Source organism: Lithobates pipiens, unplaced genomic scaffold (assembly GCF_037356315.1).
Source record: "Lithobates pipiens isolate NorthernLeopardFrog02 unplaced genomic scaffold, aLitPip1_a1.2 Scaffold_30, whole genome shotgun sequence".
Classification (NCBI taxonomy): domain Eukaryota; kingdom Metazoa; phylum Chordata; class Amphibia; order Anura; family Ranidae; genus Lithobates; species Lithobates pipiens.
Window position 1 is genome coordinate 9654286 of NW_027507791.1, and position 24184 is coordinate 9678469.

Here is a 24184-nt window from a genome sequence, read left to right on the forward strand (position 1 = left end):
GACAGTTCCGGTTTTGAATCATCTGTCCGGGTTTCAGTCCATCTGAAACCCGGACACATTATTCAGACCAGGCTGTGGCTCCCCAAGTAACCCAGATAGTCATACACAAATCTGTTGCCGCTGCGGGCAGCTGTTTGAGATCAGGTTCGGCATCACTGAAGGGTGGGTTGATGATGTCAGCAAGAGCAATTTGGCCGTACCCACTGGTGCGCTCTGTGCGCTACATTTATACTCTCCTTGGGGCACCCAAATATATCACAGGCCTTTTATAATCCTATAGTGTTTACTGAAAAAAGAAAAAAATATTGCCCTGTGCCGCAAAAGAGTTTGGGTTTGGCTTGAAGAAAAGGTGGCAACCCTAGCTTCTATGCAACTCCATACTTATTATATAGTAAAAGAGCTCAGCTCTGCTTTGGAACCACAGATGGTGTCTACACCCTGCAGCCCCTGCCCTGGAGGTATGAGGAAGTAAGGAGAAGAACCAGCAACAACCAAGCCTCAGCATCAAGTTTCTGCATTCTTCCTGTATTTCAGCCAATAAGATGTGCCTTTTATACTGACCACATTTACATAGTAACATCGCTCCCAACTGTCCCTGATTCTGAGGGACTGTCCCTGACTTGGAGCAATGTCCCTCTGTCCCTCATTCCTCCTCATTTGTCCCTCATTTTGGTCTGATCTATATAGATGTATATAAAATGCACTTTGTATCTATTAAAATGTGTTTTCCAGCGCTAAACCTTTCATCTGATTTCTAAATTGCTGCATTTGTAAATTCCAAAAGCCAAAATAAAGGAATAGTAGTGGTAAAAAAAAAAAAGCACTTGTGGGTTTAACCAATCTTGTTTTTTTTTTTTGTACAATTCTCCTTTAAGTGGGAGTGGCAAGGGGTGTGTCCTATGCCTGCATACTTTTCCTGATAGGTGTCCCTCATTCCCATCTCAAAAAAGTTGGGAGGTAAGTAGTAATGACGTATGCTCTATTGTCCTTTGTGTATGAAACGTTGGGCACCGCCCTGCAATAAACAGAGATGTGGAAGTAATCGAACGGAACAGACGTGTCGGAGGGATTGCTCTCCCGACGTACAACGCACATCCACACTGTCTAATTAGGACCGGTGTCTTGTCTAATAACGTCCTCCATCGGATAGTGTCCGCTGTGTACTGCGCATGCGCAGTACACAGCAACACAGATTCCGAAAATTGCTGAGGATGAACAGCGCCTGCGCCGTGAGTCCAGGTTCTATCCCCACTATCCAAGTGGACATAGAGTTAGAATAAAAAAGAGCCGAGCGCAGCGAGGCCGAGCCCGAAGCGTGGCGAGCGAAGCTCGCCCTCAAGGGGCCCTTTAATACTCACAACCCTATGTCCGCTTGGATGATGGGGCTACCACCTCCACTCACGACGCAGGCGCAGTTCAGCTTCGGAAATTTTCCGAACCTTCGTCTGCATGCGCAGTACGGGGTGGACACTATTTCATGGCCGGACACTATACGGCAGAACACCGGCAGCAGACATCTAATTTGAGCCTGATTGTGGCTCTGATCCATCACAGTATCATGAGAAATGGGGAACTCCCAGCCCGCCTTGCCATTTGGACCTATACAAAGTGGAGCGGACCGCCCCCCCCCCCCCCCCCCGTTCCAGATAAATTAATAGATCAGAGATTGCAACTTCTAGAAAAAAAAAAAAGGTAGAATTGGAAGAGATCGAAAATAGTATAGTAATTCGAGGAAGAACCGTCATCTTAAAAAAAAATGTAAATTTTTTTTTTTGCATTGATACATGCCCCTCCACCCCAGTTCCCGGACCCCCATAACCCTTTTATGGCCAATAACATGCATATAAGGCTTAAAAATGGAGACTTTTGATTTTTCTAATTCGGGTCCCATAGAATTAATGGCGTTTGCGATTCAGGTCCGAACTCTTTGCTGCGTTCGAGAGTTCTGGCGCAAACTAAACGGGGGGGGGGGGGGGGAGGGGGTTGGCCCAACTCTAGTAGTTAAAAAGTTGTTGTGTTTTGGAGATGTCGCCCGGACACCAACCAACTGTGCTGAGAGGTATCAGAAGAAAGCCACTGCCCCACCCTGCACCGAATCGTTCAACTTTCACCTTACTCCAAATACATGCTGGTAGGTTAATTGGATCCTGTCTAAATTGTCCCTAGTATGTATGAATGTGAGTTAGGGACCTTAGATTGTAAGCTCCTTGAGGGTAGGGACTGATGTGAATGTACAATGTATGTGTAAAGCGCTGCGTAAATTGATGGCGCTATATAAGTAACATAAATAAATAAATTACTGCTAACATCCATCCATCACAACACTATGTGGCGCTATAATGGGGCTCCACCCAGAAGGATCTGATTTGCTGGGTGACATTTCATGAACTAGACGTCTCCTGGTTGTTAGCTCCGCCCTCTGAGCGAGTCCATTGGTTTCTCAATCCAATCGCGAAGGGATGACACCGCAACTGCAACATTGTATCTTCCCCTGCCCCCTTGCTGCGACAGCAGAGACAAACCGTAACACACGTGATCTATGACTCGGCACTCGCCCTTAAGAAAGATGGCGGCTCTAGATCACGTGGCTGTGAGCGGGGCGGTCAGCAGTTCCGGGTCACCCAGAGTCCAATATGGCGGCGGGCAGAGTCGGTTGATCTCGCCATGTCCGCCCTCGACCGGTACGACCGGCACTGCGACTCCATCAACTCGGACTATGGAGAGTCAGCGCGGAGCTGCGCCGGCCCCGAGCAGGAGGAACTTCACTACATCCCCATCCGGGTCCTGGGACACGGGGCCTACGGGGAGGCCACCCTCTACCGGAGGACCGAGGTAGTGCTCGACCCTCCCGGGGGGGGGGGGGCGGATCACTGAGTGGAATGGGGAGGGTGGGCTGACTCTGTCTAGGGGCTAAGGCGCTGTATTGACCCTCCCTGGGGGCGGAGTTCTTCCTGCCTGAAGAGTACTGTTTGACTCTCCTCGGGGGCGGGGTTCTCCATCTTACAGAGGACTAAAGCACATATGCTTCTTTGTGGGTGTTTTCTCCACTGGAAGAATGAGGTACTGCACACTGCTCCTCAGGGGTGGAGTTAGAGAAGGCTCTTTTCGGAAGAGGGGCTTGAGAAGGCTCCTCAGGGGGAGGGCAGGAAAAGGCTCTTTGAGGTGAGGAAGGGCACAGGAAAGGCCCATCGGGAGGAGTTTTGCATGGGAAGGAGGGATTGCAAGAAAGGTGTCTCCAGGAGGAAGGGGGTTGTAGGAAAGCCTCTTTGGGAATGACAGAAGGGGTTGTGCAAAAGGCTCCTTGGGAAGAATAAAGGGGGGGGGGGGTATCCTTTAAAGGCTTCTCAAGGAGACAGGAGGGAAAAGATTGGGAGGTGCCAGAAAGACCCAAGTAGGAAGTGGGGGGAGGTGTTGCAGTGTACATGTTTATCAGCACACCATGGATCTTCAAATAGCGTCCAAAAGAAATGGGTTTATTCAAAAAGGAATCACATTCCAGCTGAGAAGTGTAACATTTCGGGGCTACACAGGCCCCCTTCATCAGGCATGTAATATTGTTGCAGAAAAGGCTCCTTGGGGAGTGAGGGGTATTAGAAGGGTGAGGGCTCTCAGGGGGAGGGAGGTGCTAGTTGGCTTGGCAGTTGAGTTGGGGGAGAGAGCAAGTTTTCTTGGGGAGGGAATGTGTTGGGATGCCACAAAGCCTCCTTGGGGGGGAGTGGGTTGTTAAGGAATTTTTTTGGGAAAATGTGCCAGTAGAAAGGCAAGGTGGGAATCTGTTCTCAAGCAAAAGGGGATGCCAGTTAGATTCCCTGCAGAGAAGGGGCGTGGGAAAGGCTCCCTGAGAAGAAAGAGGGGTGGAAGATGTTTCCTGGGGAAAGGGGGTGCCAGGTTCCTTGCAGAGAATAGTGCGGGAAAGGCTCCCTTTATAAGAAAGGGGGGCAGGAAAGTTTTCTCCAGGAAAAAGGGGTGCCAGGTTCCTTGGGAAGAAGGGGTGTGGGGAAAAAGCTCCCGAAGAAGAAAGAAGGGTGGGAAAGGTTTCTCAGGGAAAGGGGGTGCCAGTTCGGTTCCCTGCAGAGAAGGGGTGTGGAAAAGACTCCCAGAGAAGAAAGAGGGGGGGGAAGATGTTTCCTGGGGAATGGGGGTGCCAGATAGGTTCCTTGCAGAGAATCCAAACACAGTCAAGTGTCAGCGCTCACTCTAATGGTTAAGGTATTCTTTACGGTGCTGCTCTCCTTTAGCAGGGAACCTCTAAAACACTACAAAGAAAAGGAGGGCTCAAATGCCTAATGCATTACCTTCAACACCAATGAAATTTATTAAAACCGCCAAAGTCATACCCACAAACATGAGAAGATAAAATGTCAAACACAAAACTCCAGTGACAGGGATATCCCACCAAAGATTAGGCAGTAATCGGGTGAATAGTGTGAGCTGTCCATCGACATTTAATACCTTTGCTATATGTCCCCGCTTATATACTTTACATCTCATATTGCATCTGCGTGGAAAGCCGTGATTGACACCTCCCCTGTATAATCTGTTACTGGAAGAGACGGCTGGGAGGCATTCCTGGGAGGAGGCGGTTGGGCCTCTACTCTGTGTGACAACACACTAGGAGGGACAGTGAGTGGCATCACCCCTAGGAGGTGAGGCTTTGACAATTTGCTACCCCCCTGATGTGACGTGCCACGGGCATGATACGCTTCTGGGTTTCTGAGCCAGAAGTTGTGTTGAGGGCCAAGGGAGTTTTGTATGCATTCCAGGGACTGCACACACACACACACCCAAGAGAGATATCCTTTACATTGCATAGATTGAGGAAGTAAGCACTTGTGGAAAACAAGACACTTACAAGAAGTCTTAAAGGTGCACTATAGTATACCCTAGAGGTAATACGAGGGGAGGCCAATAAGTTCTTACCTTCACCATGATCTAGATGTACTTGGGATCTGAAATTTTGCAGGTTTTATAGTTGGATATCTTAGTAATATGCATGCCAATTTGTTTCTGTAGGTTGTGGTGAATTCTAGTTGGCGCCAAGAGAAATGGAGTAGGTGTTCTGCCAGACAAAGTTGAATACCGAGCCGTGATTCCAAAAACATCAACGAGTGGAATGTACACAAAGCATTTTGGACCTGTACCACAAAGATGAGGAGGATGTTTAAACAGATTAGTGACCATGGATGAAAGCTGGGTTTATCTATATGATCCTGAGACTAAAGAAATTAGTAAAACATGGAAACGTGCTTCATCACCCACCCCCAAAAAAGGCTAAGGTGCAACATTCATCTATTAATCGCAGCTCAGTATTCAACTTTGTCTGGCATGACACCTACTCCATTTCTCTGGGCTCTAACTAGTTCTCATCACGACCTACAAAAACAAAATTTCAGATCCCAAATATGTCTACAGTGTCTTGAAAAAAGTATTCATACGCCTTGACATTTACCACATTTTGTCATGTTGCAACAAAAAACGTATATGTATTTTATTGGGATTTTATGTGATGGACCAACACAAAGTGGCACATAATTTGTGAAGTGTAAGGAAAATTAAATGTTTTTAATTTTTTTTTACAAATGAATATCTGAAACGTGTGGCATACATTTGTATTCAGCACCCTTTAGACCCCTTTCACACTGCTGTGCCCATAGCGTTGGCGGTTTTAACCCTTTCTCGGCCGCTAGCGGGGGTAAAAGCGCCCCGCTATTGGCTGAGAAAGGGTTAAAACCGCTGCCAATACGCCGCAATAGCAGCATTTTGCCGGCGGTATTGCAGCGCTTCCACATTGATTTCAATGGGGAGCAGCAGTGGAGGACCGCTCCAAAGAAGCTGCTGGCAGGACATTTCCTGACGTCCTGCCAGCGCAACGCTCCAGTGTGAAAGCCCTCCGACTTTCACACTGGAATGATTGGAGCAGCAGTTTGAGGGCGGATTGCAGGCGCTATTTCTAACGCTATAGCACCTGCAAAACGCCTTCGGTGTGAAAGGGGTCTTACTCTCATACCCTTAACTAAAATTTAATGGAACCAATTGCCTTCAGAAGTCACCTAATTAGTAAATATAGTCCACCCGTGTGTAAGTTAATCTCAGTATAAATACAGCTGTTCTGTAAAGCCCTCAGTGGTTTATTAGAGAACCTTAGTGAACAAACGGCATCACGAAGTCCAAGGAACACACCAGACAGGTCAGAGATAAAGTTGTAGAGAAGTTTAAAGCAGGGTTATTAAAAAAATATACCAAGCTTTGAACAGCTCACGGAGCACTGTTCAATCCATCATCCAAAAATGGAGAGCGTATGGCATAACTGCAAACCTACCAAGACATGGCCGTCCACCTAAACTGACAGGCCGGGCAAGGAGAACATTCATCAGAGAAGCAGCCAAGAGGCCCATGGTAACTCTGGAGGAGCTGCAGAGATCCACAGCTCAGGTGGGAGAATCTGTCCACAGGACAACTATTCGTAATGCAAGAAGAAAGCCATTGTTAAAAGAATACCATAAGAAGACCGTTTGCAGTTTGCGAGAAGCCATGTGGAGGACACAGGCAACATGTGGAAGAAGGTTCTCTGGTCAGATGAGACCAAAGTTGAACTTTGTGGCCTAAAAGCAAAATGCTATGTGTGGTGGAAATCGAACACTGCATATCACCCTGAATACACCATCCCCACTGTGAAACATGGTGGTGGCAGCATCATGTTGTGGGGATGCTTTTCTTCAGCAGGCACAGAGAAGCTGGTCAGAGTTGATGGGAAGGTGGATGGAGCCAAATACAAGGCAATCCTAGAAGAAAACCTGTTAGAGTCTGCAAAAGACTTGAGACTGGGGTGGAGGTTCACCTTCCAGCAGGACAACGACCCTAAACATACAACCAGAGCTACAATGGAATTTTTTTGATCAAAGCATATTCATGTGTGAGAATGGTCCAGTCAAAGTACAGACCTAAATCCAATTAAGAATCTGTGGCAAGACTTGAAAATTGCTGTTCACAGACGCTCTCCATCCAATCTGACAGAGCTTGAGCTATTTTTTGTATGGGCAAAAATATCACTGTCTAGATGTGCAAAGCTGGTAGAGACATCCCTAAAAAGACTTGCAGTGAAAGTCGGTTCTACAAAGTATTGACTTGGGGGGGGGGGGGGGGGGGGGGGGGCTGAATACAAATGTACCCCACACTTTTCACATATTTATTTGTAAAAAATTAAAAAACATTTATCATTTTCCTTCCACTTCACAATTATGTGCCACTTTGTGTTGGTCTATCACTAAAAATAAAATACATTTTATGTTTTTGGTTGTAACATGACAAAATGTTGAAACGTTCAAGGGGTATGAATACTTTTTCAAGGCACTGTAAAACATGAGGGTAAGAACTTATTGGCCTCCCCTCATACATGGAACATTGTTTGTGGATAAGGCCCATGTTATTTGAGATGCAATTATCGGGTGTGATGATGGACAGAGCTCTATCTGCGGGTGGTTGCCAATCAATCTCCAGTGCTCTTGATTTTGTATGATCATGCCTAGATCTTTTTTTGCTTAGAATAAAGCTCACGATTCTCTGCATAACATCGTCTTTCACGTTATACAAAAAATTGAGCAAATTTTACTGTTTCGATTTATTTATTTATGTTCCTTTAATTCATTGAGTTTTTTTCCCAAATATTTGGGGGTTGTAATTCTCTAGCAAAAAAAAAAAAAAAAAAAAAAAAAAAAGATCTTTAACTTGTAAGCAACAAGTGTCAGAAATAGGCTTAGTCTTTAAAAGAGAAGTATGGATTTGTGGGTTATTGCAGTTTTATACTTACCTAGGTGGATGCTGCATCTGTCCCCCCGACGTCTCTGCACTGAGAACCGAGCCATCAAACAACACCGATGGCTCTGCTCCCCAAGCAGAAAGCTGCTGCCTGTCAATCAGAAGCTCTCCTGCTCTGCTCACTGGAGCGCTGAGCTGTGGAGAGGCGGGGAGCAGCCCGCTGAGAGGCTGAGACGGCTATCAGTCCAGGCACCTGGTGGATCTAGACTCCCAGAGTCGGGATGACGCGGTACCTGGACTGATATTGGTGATGTCAGCAGAGAGCAGACTTGAGCTCTCTGCTGAAAACGGGTCAAAATTAATTGCACTCCTGTGACCCATAGGAGAAGAATTCTCTTCCTTTAAGTGTTTAAACTAACCTCGTTTACAGTCTGAAGTGCATCCCTTTGATCTAAATTCTAAAAGAACCAAATGATACAATGTTTCTTTTTCTCTCAGTGCTGAGCAATGTTGTTCCTTGCAGAGAAGGGGTGTGGGAAAGGCTCCCCGAGCAGAAAGAGGTGTGGGAGATATTTCCTGAGGAAAGGGGGTGCCAGATAGGTTTCTTGCAGAAAATGGTGTGGGAAATGCTCAGCGAGAAGAAAGAAGGGCGGTAAAGGTTTCTCATGGAGAAGAGTGTGCCAGATAGGTTCCTTGGGGAAAAAAGCGGTGTCGGAAGGGCTCCCCAAAAAGAAAGGGGGTGGGAAAGGTTTGTCAGAGGGAAGGGGGTGCCAGAAAGTTTCCTTTGAAAAAGGGGTGTGGTAAAAGGCTCATCAAGAAGAAAAAGGAGCGGCTGAATGGATGACATGTTTCGAGGGGAGATTGCCTTCCTCCATCTTCCCTCGAAATGCGTTAGCAATTCTGTTTTTATATTCTGGTGCCAGAAGGTTCCTTGGGGAGTAGGGGTGTGGGAAAGGCTCATTGAGAAGAAAAAGGGGCTGGAAAGATTTCTCAGGGAGAAGGGGTGCCAGTTTCCTTGGGTAGAAGGGGGTGGGGGAAATGTTTCCCAGGGTGATGGAAGGCCAAATAGACTTCTTGGGGAGAAGGGGGAGGGGGGGTAGGAAAGGCTCATCGAGAAGGGAAAAGGGCTGGGAAAGGTTTCTCATGGAGAAGGGGTGCCAGAAAGGTTCCTTGGAAAGAAAGGGTGTGGGAAAGGCTCCCCGAGAAGAAATATGGGCAGGAAAGTTTTCTCAGGGAGAGGGGGTGCCAGATAGTTTCCTTGGGGATAAAGAGTGTGGGAAAGGCTTTTGGAGAAGAAAGAAGGGCGGGAAAGGCTTCTCAGGAAGAAGGGGTGTGGAAAAAGTTTCTCAGGGGGGGGGGGGCAGATAGGCGAGAGGGGGTTGCGGGGAAAGCTGCTCATCTTAAGGAGAGCTTGGGAAGGCTCCCCAAGCAAGAAAGGGTGCAGGGAAGGTTTCTGAGGGAGAGGAGGGTGCGGGAAAGGTTTTTCAGGGAGAGCCAGGGACCAAAAAGATAAGATATTTTATCAGTGTGTTAAAGCACAATGTAACTTTAGTTTGACATCACGGTCTCCTGCATTGCAGCAATAAAAAAATGTAAAAAATGAATATATTGAAAAAGGGTTCTCGTAACCCAGTAGAGGAATATGTCCCCTTCTCTGACACTGTTCTTGCTCGGAACTCTTTCCCACAAGGATGACTCGCTGGTTGTATGGAAGGAGGTTGGCTTGGCTCGACTTTCAGAAAAGGAACGCCGCGATGCCCTGAATGAGATTGTCATTTTGTCCCTCCTCCAGCATGATAACATCATAGCATACTATAACCACTTCCTGGACAGCAACACACTGCTGATCGAGCTGGAGTACTGCAATGGTGAGTAGAATTTCAGCCGCTCCTCTCTCTCTCTAAGTGAACTGTCTTCTTACCTCCATCCTCATTTTCACAGGCGGTAATCTGTTTGACAAGATCGTCCGTCAGAAGAGCCAGTTGTTTCAGGAGGAGGTGAGAGGTGGTGGGTGGAGGGAGCGGGGTATGGAGTTACAGGAGGAGGTCAAAGGTGGTAAGTGGGGGGGGGGGAGTATAGCGTTCCATGAGGAATTAGCGGGTAGTGAAAGAGGATGTACAGTATCGTTCCAGAAGAAGGTGATAGATGGTGGGTGGGGGAGGGGGTATAAGGTTTGAGAAGAAACTGATAGATGGTGGGTGTTGGAGGGAGTATAGAGTTCCAGAAAAAGGTGGTGGGTGGTGGAGGGGAGTATAGAGTTCCAGAAGAAGATGGTAGATGGCGGGTGGCGGAGGGGGAATAGAGTTCCAGAAGGAGGTGACGGGTAGTGAAAGGGGATGTATAGTATAGTTCCAGAAGGAGGTGGTAGATGGCGAGTGGAGGAGGAGGTATAGAGTCCCAGGAGGAGGTAAGAAGTGGAAAAGGGGGTATAGTGTGCCATCATTTGTCAAGGACTAAGGGGCAGAACAGTATGTCATTGTCACATGTCCATTTATTGTTTGCAGATGGTCATTTGGTATCTCTTTCAAATCGTGTCTGCAGTGAGTTGCATACACCGAGCTGGGATTCTTCACAGGTAAGTGTACATGTCCCATAGTCACCATGTAGGGCAATAATGGGTATAATGCTCCCTAGTGGTAACATCATGAGGGATGGGAAGGTGGTGATGGTGGGTACACGCCTCTTAGTGGGATCATCTTAAAGCGGGAGTCCGCCGGGACTCCGCGTTTTTTTTTTTTTTTTTTTAAATCAGCAGCTACAACTACTGCAGCTGCTGACTTTTAAAATAGTGACACTTACCTGTCCAGCGATCCCGCGATGTCGGCACCCGAAGCCGATCTCTAGATCGACACTCGAGTGCTGCCGCCGCCATCTTGGGTATGGGAATCAGGAAATGGAGCCTTTCGGCTTCATTTCCCGGTTCCCTACTGCGCATGCGCGAGCCGCGCTGCGCAATGAGAACGGTCCCCGCTGCCTCTGGGATCTGTGTTTCCCAGCAGGCAGCGGGGCACTTGCGGAAGGGGGCGGGCACTTGCGGAAAGGGGCGTAATGTACGCCCCTTTCCGCAGAGAGCTAGCCCGGAAGTGGGTGCAGTTACCTGGATTATCCAGGTAACTGCACCCCCCTCCCCCCTGAAAGGTGCCAATTGTGGCGCCGGAGGGGGGGGAGGAATCCGATGAGCGGAAGGTCCATTTTAGGGTGGACCTCCGCTTTAAAGGGGAGGTTTTGGTGGGTACACTGCTCCTAGTGGTGACATAATGGAAGGGAGGTTATGGTGGTTACACTACCCTCTAGTGGTGAGATGAAGTGGAGATTATGACAGGCACACTGCCCTACTGGTAACCTCATGCAGGAGAGGTGATGGTGGGCACACTACCCCTACTAGTAACGTCATGGAGTTGGGCGGCTTTTTTAGTAAGTGTTAAAATCTCCACTTTCTCTTTACAGAGACATTAAGACATTAAACATCTTCCTAACCAAAGCCAACCTAATCAAACTGGGAGACTATGGACTGGCAAAGCAGCTTGGCTCCGAGTTCTCGATGGCAGAAACGGTGAGTCTCTTGTATAGAATATAGAAGAAATTATGTGCATCTCATCAGTTTTAAAGTCTGACAGGGAGAGAATATAATTAAATGCTATCTCACACATGTCATCGTGGTTGAGCAGAGATTCCGATTTTTACAAATGCCCCTTCCTGACTAGTTCTCTGTTTTTAACCAACACATATATCCCAAATTGTATACAGTGCTGAGTAGATAACAGCCTCACAGGGAGGGCATGGTTTTCAATGAGTTTGTTAACACAAAGACTTGCATTGTAAGAAGAGGCATTAAAGCACAACTACTGTGTTGTGCTGCCAAGCTAGAAACAGCCCAAGTATGTAATGGGCAGACATGTCTCTGTGTACATAAATCATTGCAGATGATACAAAGCCCCTCATTGTTGTATATATGTTTGTACAGTCCAGTGCTGTGGTCACATACATGTGTATAATGTATTTGCAGTGTGTGGGCACCCTGTATTACATGTCCCCGGAGCTGTGCCAGGGGGTGAAATATAGCTTTAAGTCCGACATCTGGGCAGTAGGATGTGTGCTGTACGAGCTGCTGACTCTGACAAGAACCTTTGATGCAACGGTAAGTGTCCATCTCCCTTTTCTCCACTCTTCTCCTTTCAGCAGTTCCTGCCTCCACTCCTCCTGTCAGCAATCCTCCCTCCACTCCGCCTGTCAGTGGTTCCTCCCTCCGCTTCATTCAACTCCTCCTTTTAGCAGTCCTTCCTTTTGCTCCACTCTGCTTCTCCTGTAAGCAGTCCCTCCCTACTCTCCTCCCCTCAGCGGTTCCTCCCTCCGCTCCACTCCTCCTGTCAGCGGTTCCTCCCTCCCGCTCCCTCCTGTCAGCGGTTCCTCCCTGCGGTTCCTCCTTCCCGCTCCCTCCGGTCAGCGGTTCCTCCTTCCCGATCCCTCCTGTCAGCGGTTCCTCCCTCCCTCCATTCTGCTCCTCCTGTCACTGGTACCTCCGCTCTACTTGTTGGTGGTTCCTCCGCTCCACGCCACTTCTCCTGTCACCGGTTCCTCCCTCCACACCACTCCTTCTGTCAGCGGTCCCTCCCTTCGCTCCACTCTGCTTCTCCTGTATGCGGTCCCTCCCTCCACTCCTCCTGTCAGCGGTTCCTGTCAGCAGTGGCTCCACTCTACTTCTCTCTTGTCAGCGGTTACTCCTTCCCCTGCTCCACCCCACTCCTCTCCTGTCAGCGGTTCCTCACTCCACTCCTATCTTGGCAGCGGTTGCTCGCTCCTCTTCTCTGCTCTCAGTGATTCCAACCTCCACTCCTTTCCTCTCTGGTCAGTGGTTGCTTCTCCTGCTCCTCTCCTGTCAGCCATTCATTCATCATCTTTTTCTTCACTGCCTGCAGAATCCACTGAATCTGTGTGTGAAGATTGTGCAAGGAAACTGGGGAGTGCAGCTAGACAACAGCGTCTACTCCCAGGAGATGCTTGATGTAGTGCGGTCCTGTTTGGAGCAGGTGAGTGTATTGTATACTCCAGATGCTGATTGGTGTAGAAGGTTACTGCTAAGTTCAGGAGCTGATTGTTATAGTGTGTCCTCCAGAAACTGATCTAATGTAGTGTGGTCCTGTGTGTAGCAATTTAGTGTGTGCTCCTGGAGCTGAGTGAGGTAGTGTGGTCCTATGTGTAGCAGGTTAGTGTAGGAGCGGATCATTCTTGTGCATAGCAATTAGTGTATAGTCCAGGAGCTAATTGATATAGTTCAGTCCTGTGTGTAGCAGTAGTCCTTTAGCTGTTCAATATAGTATGGTCCTTTTATGCAACAACTTAGTGTCTCTTCCAGTATCTGATCACTGTAGTGTTGTCCTGTGTGGAGAAGGTTAGTGTGTTCTCCAGGAGTTGATTGATGTAGTATGGTCATGTTTGAAGCAGGTGTGTAGTCTAGAAGTTGAATGTGGAAAACTGACGGTGTATTTTCTGGGTAATTTCTGGCCTCATCTGTATCCTCTCTCTTTCTCTAATTCAGGAACCAGATATGCGACCGAGTGCTGATGAGATCCTGGAGAGGCCTCTGCTGGCCCGGAGGGGGAGGTGAGGCTGGACGGTGTGCATCCTCTATATCGGGGATATGCAATTAGTGGACCTCCCAGCTGTTGCAGAACTACAAGTCCCATGAGGCATAGCAAGACTCTGACAGCCACAAGTATGACTCCCAGAGGCAGGGGCATGATGGGACTTCTAGTTTTGCAACAGCTGGAGGTCCACTAATTGCATATCCCTGCTCTATGTGCTCTTTCCAGTGGTCCTCTTTGTAGGATAAATTTTGCTCTGGTTTCTCCACAGAGAAATGGAAGAAGAGGTTTCCCTGCTGAACAAGTTCAACAAACGTTCCAGGTGAGAGTGCTTTTGAACGTGCATCAGCCCCTTGTGCTAATCCCCAGCTGGTACCTTGTCTCATCAAGTCCCTTCTCTCTCCTAGGCCAGGCACAGTCACAGAGGCGCCAATTGCAGTGGTGACATCTCGAAGCAGTGAAGTGTACGTGTGGGGAGGAGGAAAGTCCACTCCTCAGAAATTGGATGTTTTTAAAGGTGGTTGCCGTGCGCGGCAGGTCTGTGCTGGAGATGCTCATTTTGCGGTGGTGACTGTGGAGAAGGAGTTGTACACCTGGGTGGTGAGTACTGCAAGTTTCCGGGGCTGGATAAACACAAGATGTACCAGCATCCAATACCATAATGTGTTCTTGTTGCTTAGAACATGCAAGGGGGATCAAAGCTGCATGGGCAGCTGGGCCATGGAGATCGTGCCTCTTATCGACAACCAAAACACGTGGAGAAGCTGCAAGGCAAATCTATGAAACAAGTCAGCTGTGGAGGGGATTTCACTATGTGTATTACAGGTTAGTATGAAGGGTGGATGAAGATATGAGAGGGTGCCTCAGGGGTGGATGAGGAGGTGAGAGGGGCCCTTGAGGGGCGGATGAAGAGAGGAAAAGGGTGGATAAGCAGGTGAGAGGACATCAAGGGTGGATAAGGAGGTGGACTATAAGCATCTTCTTTAAAAGGATTGCAGTCAGATTTGTAACCATTTGGTGGATAAGGAGGTGAGAGGAGCCTCTGGGTGACCGAATAAGCTAAAGGAGCCTCAGGGATAGATGAAATGGTGAGAGAGGGCCTTGGAAGTGGATGAGTAGGTGAGAGGCCCTTAAGGCTAGGTTCACACTATTGCGATGCGGGAACGCCGCGAATCCGCGGCGTTTTCCCGCATCGCTCACCTCCCGCCGGCAGTTCACACTGCCCTATGCGGACGGCTGGGGGTGTCAATGTTATGTTAATGACACCCCCAGATCCGTCGGCATATCGCAGTGCGATCTGCCGACTCGCACAGGAATCGGATCGCATGGTGTGAACCCCCATGCGATCCGATTCCGTTGCGGACCCAAAAAAGGGTCCTGTGCGAGTTTGCTGCGGGACAGCTGCGAGTTCAGCCATACTATCTGTATGGCTGAACTCGCAGTGCTACGGAGATCGGATGTGATTTGCTGTGCGAATCACATCCGGTTCTCCCCCCGCAGCGGTGTGAACCCAGCCTAAAGGTGGAAAGGAGGTGAATTGCATGAGCATCATCTTTAGAAGAATTGCAATCAGATCTTTAACTATTATTTGTAGAGTGTGACAGTTGAACCAGCAACTGGTTAGTTTGGCTCAGGTGACATGAACCTATCTTACGAGGCAGTGGAAACATGATGTGGAAGCAGGATGTAATATGATGGTGGAGGGGCCTCAGCTCATTAACCTTGTATGTCTTCTTCAGATGAAGGCCAGGTCTACTCTTTCGGCTCAGACTATTATGGCTGCCTCGGTGTGGGTCAAGCTGAGGGCTCGGAGGTTCTAGAGCCCATTCTTGTAGAGTTCTTCTTGCATGAGCCAGTTGAGCAGGTGTCCTGTGGTGACAGTCACGTCATGGTGCTAACGCGAAGCAAGTCTGTGTATTCCTGGGGTTGTGGAGAGTATGGTGAGTGTACTGTGGTGTTCTCCAATCTCCATATGAGGACATTCTGGATCTGATGGGCTGGGTGTAATCTATCTGTCCCCTTTAGGACGCCTAGGCCTGGACTCAGAAGATGACGTCTACTCTCCTCAGAAGGTGACTCTTCAGCTCTTTGTCCTGTGCTGGGTTTTTATATATATATATATATATATATATATATATATATATATATATATATATACCTTGTGCTGTAATCTCTGCTCTTGGACTTGGGCATTGTGTCAGGTTATTCGTCACATCCAATTTTCCTCTCTGTTTCAGGTGGAGGTGCAGAGAGGCCTCTGCATTGTGAGTGTCAGCTGCGGCTCAGACGGCAGTTTTCTCTTGACACAATCTGGTAAAGTTCTTGCCTGCGGTTCAAATGAACACAACAAGCTGGGACTGAACCAGTGCACGGCTGGAATAATTAACCATGAGGTGAGAGTCTGACCACTCCTTGACTAGAATGGGAGAATTTCGCTACACAGGGTGACAGCACATTCTTCTCTTTTCAGAAGACCTATGAGGAGGTGCCATACACCACCTCCCTGACGCTGGCCAAGCTGCTGTCCTTCTATAAAGTGCGAAGTATCTCTCCGGGAAAGACGCACACTGCTGCCATAGATGGTGAGATGTGTCTGTAGTCTTCCCTCTGTCCCTTGTCATCGTCCCATGTCACTTACACTTCCTTTGCTTTCTTGAATAGAGCGTGGCAGGCTCTTGACATTTGGTTCCAACAAGTGTGGGCAGCTAGGTGTTGGAGACTACCGGAAACATCTGGGAATTAACCTGCTCGGGGGACCTCTTGGAGGGAAACAGGTGATCAGAGTGTCCTGTGGGGATGAGTTCACCATTGCTGCTACAGCTGGTGAGTAAACCTGCCTGTGCTGGCAGCACTGTGTGCTGTGGACCTTTTTAATGAAGGATCTATCTCCTCAGATAATCACATATTTGCCTGGGGAAATGGAGGAAATGGACGTCTAGCCATGACTCCTAATGAACGACCTCAAGGCTCTGACATCTGTACCTCGTGGCCTCGTCCAATATTTGGCTCATTACATCATGTGCCTGAGCTCTCTTGCCGTGGCTGGAACACCATCCTCATTGTGGGTAAGTATTTTGGAAATTGTATCTTGTTGGTGGGGTATGATGAGATTTCAGCCTCTTATGCTAAGATCTCTCTGCTTTCTTCCCGTAGAGAAAGTCCTCAACTCAAAGACTATCCGGTCAAACAGCAGTGGCCTGTCTATTGGAACCCGTGAGTAAATTGGCTGGGAAGGGGGATGGGGGGGATCTATCGAATCTCATGAGAGGTTGGCTGGAGAGGTGGGAGGGTTGTATCTGAACTGGGGACTGGCTGGGGGAGAGGGTTGAAGGTTTGGGGAGGGCATTAAGTCTCTTGCATCTCTTATGACAGGGGTCCCCAAACCTCGGGCTGTGCCGGTCCACGGCCTGTTGTTGACCGGGCCGTAATCAATGCAGTCCCCTTTACATCACAGTACCCCCCTTACAGAGCAGTCCCCTTTACATTACTGTGCCCCCTTTAGAGCGCAGTCCCCTTTACATTAAAATAAAGGGGCACTGTCATGTAAAGGGAGGATGTGATGTGAAGGGGAACTAAGCACACTGATGTAAAGTGGGGATGAGGACAGACTTCGTGAATAGCCCCCCCCCCCGCGGGAAAATTGGCTGTAGCGAAAACGGTTCCTGGTGCCAAAAAGGTTGGGGTTTTCCGTTTTACAGGACCAGGGCTTTTTTGCTGTGTAGCTCTGATAAAGAGAGACGAGAATATTTTTGCTTTACAGTTGCGCAGAGCTGCTCATCAGGGGGATCACAAGTGGAGGTTGAAAGCGCACGGGATTCCCTGTCTTCTGAGCCCAGTGATGGCGGGTTCCGTGGCACAATGGAGGCGGAGCCAGAGACTAGTCCATTTAACACCACAGAAAATATGGAGAGCAGTGCTTGTCCCAGCTGGTTGCGGCAGGTAACGGGACCATGCCATATTGTTTATGCTCTGCTTATTGATTGCTCTGTGTGTATTTGGATGCTATGAACCTCGGGTTTGTATATCTGCAGGAGCTGGAAGAAGCAGAGTTTATCCCAATGCCAGATACCCCGTCTTCTGCCAGTATGGATGTGCCGCAAGATATATCCGCATCTCTTCCACAGCACACAGAGGCCTCTCCGTCACAGAGTACAGAGGAGGTCCTACAGGTGAGAGGGAGGCCATGTGGAGGATGGATGGGGGAGTACAAAGTAGGTTCTACAGGTGAGAGGGAGGCCATGTGGAGAATGAATTGGGGGGGGGTACAAAGTATGTTCTATAGGTGAGAGGGAGGCCATGTGAAGATGTGAAGGGTGGATGGGGGAAGTACAAAGTAGGTTCTACAGGTGAGAGGGAGGCCATGTGAAGGATGGATGGATGGGGGGGAAGTACAAAGTGGGTTCTACAGGTGAGAGGGAGGCCATGTGGAGGATGGATGGGGGAAGGACAAAGTAGGTTCTACAGGTGAGAGGGAGGCCATGTGGAGGATGAACAGGGGTGCTGTAGAGAGGAGGCTCTGCAAGTGATAGCCCCAGGGGAAGCTTGGGGTGGAGTACAGAAGAAACTCTGTGCATGTGAGACGGAGACCATGTGAAGGATGGACATGGGGACATACAGGGGAGACCATATGGAGACTGGATAGGGAGGAGTACAGTGGAGGCTAAATAGGTGAGAGGGAGGCAATGTGGAGACTGGACAGGGGGTATGAGATTTGATGATTTCCTTCATCTCATCCAGCTCTGCACTCCATACTGTATATGAGGTTAAGTGCATACCTCTGATGCGGCCACGGTCTGCACTGGAAAAGCATCCTGTGTTTCTCTGGCTCAGTTTCAAGTCCAAATTCAGGCAAAAATTCGGGCCTGAAACGGAGAACGCGGATACACCAGACCCACTGCGTTAAGCTGCAGCTAGTGTGATTCTAGCCTGAAATGTTACTCTTGGTTTGCAGAATCAGCAGGGCTCCAGCTGTGCATGTAGTGCTCTGCAGGAGGAGGTACAAAGGCTGAACACTCTTGTGTCATCCTGTAAGAGTGAGCAGGAGAATCTACGTCGAGAGAACACGCAGCTGACGCTAAGAGTTCAGGAGCTTGAGGACAAATTGCAGGTGCTGATGCAGGTGAGTGTCCATTCTGTTGTATGTTTATAATGAAGAGGGCTGCTGTGCTATATACATGTTTATTTAAAATCTGAAAGGAATCTGTGTTTATACTGCATAAACCGGAGCCCATTCCCATCATGACAGCTTGTTTGACATAACAAGGGGAAGTGTGCTTTATAGCCACTTGTCTACCGGGCACTTTCACCCCCTTCCTGCCCAGGCCAATTTCCAGCTTTTAGCATTGTCACACTTTGAATGAAAATTGCGCAACACTGTACTCGTATGACATTTTTATAATTTTGTTGACACAACTATTCTTTTGGCGTAATTAACCACTTCCCGACCGCCGCACGACGATGTACGTCGACAGAATGGCACGGGCAGACATATGGGCGTACCTGTACGTCCCTGCCTTCCCGCGGGTCGGGGGCCCGATCGGGCCCCCGCCCGGTGCCTGCGGCGGTCGGTATTCGTTCGCGAGCGATCCGGGATGAGGGGGCGGCCATTCATTCATGGCCACCCCCTCGCGATCGCTCCCGACGAATAGAAATCCTTCGTGACATCACTTCCTCTCCTGTAATCTCTCCTCCGTGTCGGTATTTTTCGTTCCGACACCGAGGAGAGAGGATCGGTGAGTTGCACCAACACGACACTTCACAGTAGAACATGCCAGGCACACTCACACCCCCCCGATCACCCCCCCAATTACCCCTGCCCCCCAGTCACAGTGACACCAATGTTATTTTTTTTTATTTTTTTTGCATTGGTGTCATTTGTGACTGTAATAACTGTTAGGGCAGTTAGGGTTAGCCCCCTTTAGTTCTAATGTGCCCCCCTAACCCCCCCAATAAAGGTTTAACCCCGTGATCACCCCCCGTCGCCAGTGTCACTAAGGCTGGGTTCACATTGCAGCGGTTTATGAGAACGAATGTGATTCGCAGCACACTGCAGTGCAAATCACATCCGATCTCTGTGCTATTCGAGTTCAGCCATACAGATAGTATGGCTGAATTCGCATCGCACCCGCCGCAAATTCGCACGGGACCCTTTTTTTGGCCCGCAGCAGAATCGGATCGCATGGGTGTTCACACCATGCGATCCGAGTTCGCAGATCGCACTGCGATATGCGAACTGATCTGGGGGTGTCATTAACATTTCACTGACACTCCCAGCAGTTCGCATAGGGCAGTGTGAACTGCCGCCGGGAGGCATGTGATGCGGGAACCCGCCGCGGATTCGTGGCGTTCCCGCATCGCTCCAGTGTGAACCCAGCCTAATAAGCGATCGTTTTTCTGATCGCTGTATTAGTGTCACAGGTGACGCTAGTTAGGCAGGTAGGTATTTAGGTTCGCCGCAGCTTTTTATAGCGCCAGGGACCCCCATATACTACCGCATAAAGCCCCCTGATTGCCCCCTAGTTAACCCTTTCACCAGTGATCACCATATAACTGTTACAGGTAACGCTGGTTGGTTAGTTATTTTTTTATAGTTTCAGGGCACCCGCCATTTATTACCTAATAAAGGTTTAACCCCCTGATCACCTGGCGGGTGTCATTTGTGACTGTAATAACTGTTAGGGCAGTTAGGGTTAGCCCCCTTTTAGTTCTAAGGTACCCCCCTAACCCCCCCAATAAAGGTTTAACCCCGTGATCACCCCCCGTCGCCAGTGTCACTAAGGCTGGGTTCACATTGCAGCGGTTTATGAGAACGGATGTGATTCGCACCGCACTGCAGTGCAAATCACATCCGATCTCTGTGCGATTCGAGTTCAGCCATACAGATAGTATACAGATAGTATGGCTGAATTCGTGTCGCACCCGCCGCAAACTCGCACGGGACCCTTTTTTTGGTCCGCAGCAGAATCGGATCGCATGGGTGTTCACACCATGCGATCCGAGTTCGCAGATCGCACTGCGATATGCGAACTGATCTGGGGGTGTCATTAACACTTCACTGACACTCCCAGCAGTTCGCATAGGGCAGTGTGAACTGCCGCCGGGAGGCATGCGATGCGGGAACCCGCCGCGGATTCGTGGCGTTCCCGCATCGCTCCAGTGTGAACCCAGCCTAATAAGCGATCGTTTTTCTGATCGCTGTATTAGTGTCACAGGTGACGCTAGTTAGGCAGGTAGGTATTTAGGTTCGCCGCAGCTTTTTATAGCGCCAGGGACCCCCATATACTACCGCATAAAGCCCCCTGATTGCCCCCTAGTTAACCCTTTCACCAGTGATCACCATATAACTGTTACAGGTGACGCTGGTTGGTTAGTTATTTTTTTATAGTTTCAGGGCACCCGCCATTTATTACCTAGTCTCACTAGTGTACCCCTAAATTTAGGGGTGTCTACTTTCCAAAATGGGGTCATTTGGGGGGGGGGGGGTTTGTGCCATCTTGGCATTTTATGGCCTTCAAAACTGTAACGCCCTTAGAAAGCCTGAAGGCGGTGCTTGGTTTTCGGGGCCCCGTACGCGGCTAGGCTCCCAAAAAGTCCCACATATGTGCTATCCCCGTACTCAGGAGAAGCAGCAGAATTTATTTTGGGGTGTCATTTCACATATGCCCATGGCATGCGTGAGCAATATATCATTTAGTGACAACTTTGTGAAAAAAAAAAAAAAAGTTTGTAATTTTCCCGCAACTTGTGGCAAAATATAAAATATTCCATGGACTCAACATGCCTCTCAGCAAATAGCTTGGGGTGTCTACTTTCTAAAATGGGGTCATTTGTGGGGGTTTTGTGCCATCTTGGCATTTTAAGGCCTTCAAAACTGTAATGGGTAGTGAGGAGTGAAGTCAAATATTTACGCCCTTAGAAAACCTGAAGGCGGTTCTTGGTTTTCGGGGCCCCGTACGCGGCTAGGCTCCCAAAAAATCCCACACATGTGGTATCCCCGTACTCAGGAGAAGCAGCAGAATTTATTTTGGGGTGTCATTTCACATATGCCCATAGCATGTGTGAGCAATATATCATTTAGTGACAACTTTGTGTAAAAAAAAAAAAAAAAAAAATTTTTTTTTTTGTCATTATTCAATCGCTTGAGGCAAAAAAATAAAATATTCAATGGGCTCAACATGCCACTTATCAATTTCCTTAGGGGGTCTACTTTCCAAAATGGGGTCATTTGGGGGGGTTTTGTACTGCCCTGCCATTTTAGCACCTCAAGAAATGAGATAGGCAGTCGTAAACTAAAAGCTGCGTAAATTCCAGAAAACGTACCTTAGTTTGTAGATGTGACAACTTTTGCGCAAACCAATAAATATACAATTATTGACTTTTTTTTTACCAAAGACATGTGGCTGAATACATTTTGGCCTAAATGTATGACTAAAATTGAGTTTATTGGATTTTTCTAATAACAAAAAGTAGAAAATATCATTTTTTTTCAAAATTTGCGGTCTTTTTACGTTTATATCGCAAAAAATAAAAATCGCAGAGGCAATCAAATACCATCAAAAGAAAGCTCTATTTGTGGGAAGAAAAGGACGCAAATTTTGTTTGGGTACAACATTGCATGACCGCGCAATTACCAGTTAAAGCAGCGCAGTGCCAAATTGTAAAAAGACCTCTGGTCATTTACCAGCAAAATGGTCCGGTCTGAAAGTGGTTAAGCACCACTGGGGTTTTTTATTTTTTGCTAAACAAATGAAAAAAGACCAAAAAGTTTGAGGAAAAAATGTGTTTTGTTATAAAACTTTGGAAATAAGTAATTTTTCTTCTTCGCTGAGGTGTGGTGATGAGGCGTCGCTGATAATCAGGGCACTATTTCTTCCCCAGCACCGTGGTGGGAAGTGAAGTGTGCTCTCCAGTCTACAGCTTGCCATACATTATACAATTTTCTTGTTCAATTTCCTTTAGATTTACCTTCAATTATGTAGTACAAGGGCCTGCCTGATTGCATTCAAATGAAAAGTGTTTAGGTGTGACCTCATATTATATGGTTTTGGTATATCTAAAGGAAAATTGTATAATGTATGGCCAGCGTGCTCTCCGCCTTGATATTCCAGGGGTGGATCGAGTGGGCTTTCCAGCCTGACACTTTGGTGGTGGAATGTGTATTCTAGCCTGAGAACAGGGTGTGGGAATGTGTCACCCCCCCCCCCCCTTAGTCTGACCCTGTGGTGGGTAATGTGCTCTGCAGCCTTACAATGTAGTGGTGGAGGGTTGGAGCATGCTCGCTAGCCTGATACTGCAGGAAGGAAGTGTCAACTGTGCTCTGTAGCCTGACACCATGGTGCTTTCCAACCGCGGGGGTGAGAGACTTGGTAGTGTGCTCTCCCAGGGTGTGGGGGTTAGAGGTGTGCTCTCTATCCTGACTCTGCGAGGGGTGGGTGTTAGATGGATAGGGGGAGACTGCTCTCCAACTGGATGCCCTCAGAGGGGAAGAAATTGTGAGGAGGGAACAGCATGCAAGCTACCCAGATTTAGTGATAGTGGAGCTGTAGACTAATGTTGGTATAATATATTTTTTTTTCCCAGCAGGGTCAAACAGTCAGCCACCATGGAGAGGTCATACAGACTCTACAGAGACAGGTAAGTGACCATTATGGGGGCCACCATTGGCAGATGATTGGTTCTGTATATTACTGACAGGCAGTAATTCACTCAAGTCATCACAAGCACCGATTTCACTATAACAATTCAGTTTACGCAGCAGTTAATATTTCAGATCTGTGTGGAAGCAAAGAGTGGTCATCCCCTGCCTTTGTCAGGAATTATATAAAGCTATGTATGAAATGTCCTGCAACCCACAATTCCCTCTAAAACACAGAGAAGCAGGAAGTATCATGCATATTCTCCAGTATAAATGAAAATGCTGCTCAGATTGTGACTTGTTCTTCAATTATTACACACGGACTTCTTATGACCTTTTTATTATATACTTAGAGCTGTGTTCTGTCTTTCCTGTAGGTGGCGCTTTGTGCAAAAGGACTATCATCAGCTGCTGGCAGTGCTGAGACCTCCCGGGAGGATTCAGATGCAGAGTCATGGTGTTTCTTGGGTGCTGACCCCTGTCGTTCTGCCTCTGGGACCCCCATGTGACGACCCCTGCAATGGACACAAACTTTTTTTTAGTGCCTTATATGAATACTGTCTAGACGCCCGCCTCACATGTGGAACGTTTAATGCCGGACTGGACAATGGTTGTACACGGCCTTTGCTGTAGAGGCCGAGTGCTATTACTGTGGATGGCTGCCGGAACAGTGAGCAAGAGCACCGCCTCAGCATCTGACACACTGTACACAGCTCAGTATTCAGCTTCTTGGCCATTACTCACAGTAATGTTGAAATAAAACACTGTGTGGACGCCCTGTCAGCCTATTCCTGACCATGTATTTATAGTGTGGTGGGGAGCAGATATGTGAAGGGGGTACCAGTCTGTAAGGTCCAACAGCTCCCTGGAGTATATATAACGTGTAATGATAATGTCTCTTCTCTGCATATTAGTCAGATCTCCAAAAGATTTTGCGTTACCAACAGGCACTGAGAATAGGATTTATTTTTCATCTATTGAGTCCTGGTTCACACTGATGCAAATTCTACACAGATTTAATCTGATAGGTATAGATTTGCATGTGATCTGAAAAAACAAAAACAAACAAAAAAAACATTGTTTGCTACGAAAGCCGTTCACATCTATGTATTGCAATTCTGATCCGGTCAAAAAAAAAAAAAAGGGTTAGGTGTGCATTTTATCCCCAGCTACTCCAAATCCCCTCAGAAGTCGCATTAATTTGCATTAGAAT

General features: G+C 48.0%; 1 protein-coding gene across 3 annotated transcripts; it reads left to right on the forward strand.

Moving 5' to 3' along the window:
- Positions 1–2597: 2597 nt before the first annotated feature.
- Positions 2598–23749, forward strand: NEK9 (NIMA related kinase 9). 3 transcript variants are annotated; one of them, XM_077463645.1, is made up of 23 exons: positions 2598–2832; positions 9446–9623; positions 9697–9752; positions 10260–10330; positions 11203–11308; positions 11762–11893; positions 12672–12782; positions 13292–13356; positions 13609–13659; positions 13745–13937; positions 14018–14162; positions 15077–15277; positions 15363–15409; positions 15575–15730; positions 15811–15919; positions 15999–16160; positions 16232–16402; positions 16491–16550; positions 17098–17276; positions 17369–17506; positions 18289–18456; positions 22917–22970; positions 23349–23749. In XM_077463645.1, exons 1-23 carry the CDS (start codon positions 2665–2667, stop codon positions 23478–23480), a joined length of 2853 nt encoding a protein of 950 aa, XP_077319771.1. In that variant the 5' UTR covers positions 2598–2664; the 3' UTR covers positions 23481–23749. The 3 variants fall into 3 exon arrangements, with proteins under 3 accessions (XP_077319771.1, XP_077319769.1, XP_077319770.1); XM_077463643.1 differs by having other exon boundaries at positions 2599–2832; positions 15808–15919; XM_077463644.1 differs by having other exon boundaries at positions 2599–2832; positions 15808–15919; positions 22920–22970.
- The last annotated feature ends 435 nt before the right edge of the window (positions 23750–24184 follow it).

What these genes read in the sequence shown, in the direction of transcription:
- NEK9 (XM_077463643.1), top strand. Translation starts at nt 2,665, where the DNA reads ATGTCCGCCCTCGACCGGTACGACCGGCACTGCGACTCCATCAACTCG. An exon ending in CGAGCTGGAGTACTGCAATG is followed by an intron (nt 9,624 to 9,696) that starts GTGAGTAGAATT and finishes TCATTTTCACAG; the next exon opens with GCGGTAATCTGTTTGACAAG. An exon ending in CTGCTGGCCCGGAGGGGGAG is followed by an intron (nt 13,357 to 13,608) that starts GTGAGGCTGGAC and finishes GTTTCTCCACAG; the next exon opens with AGAAATGGAAGAAGAGGTTT.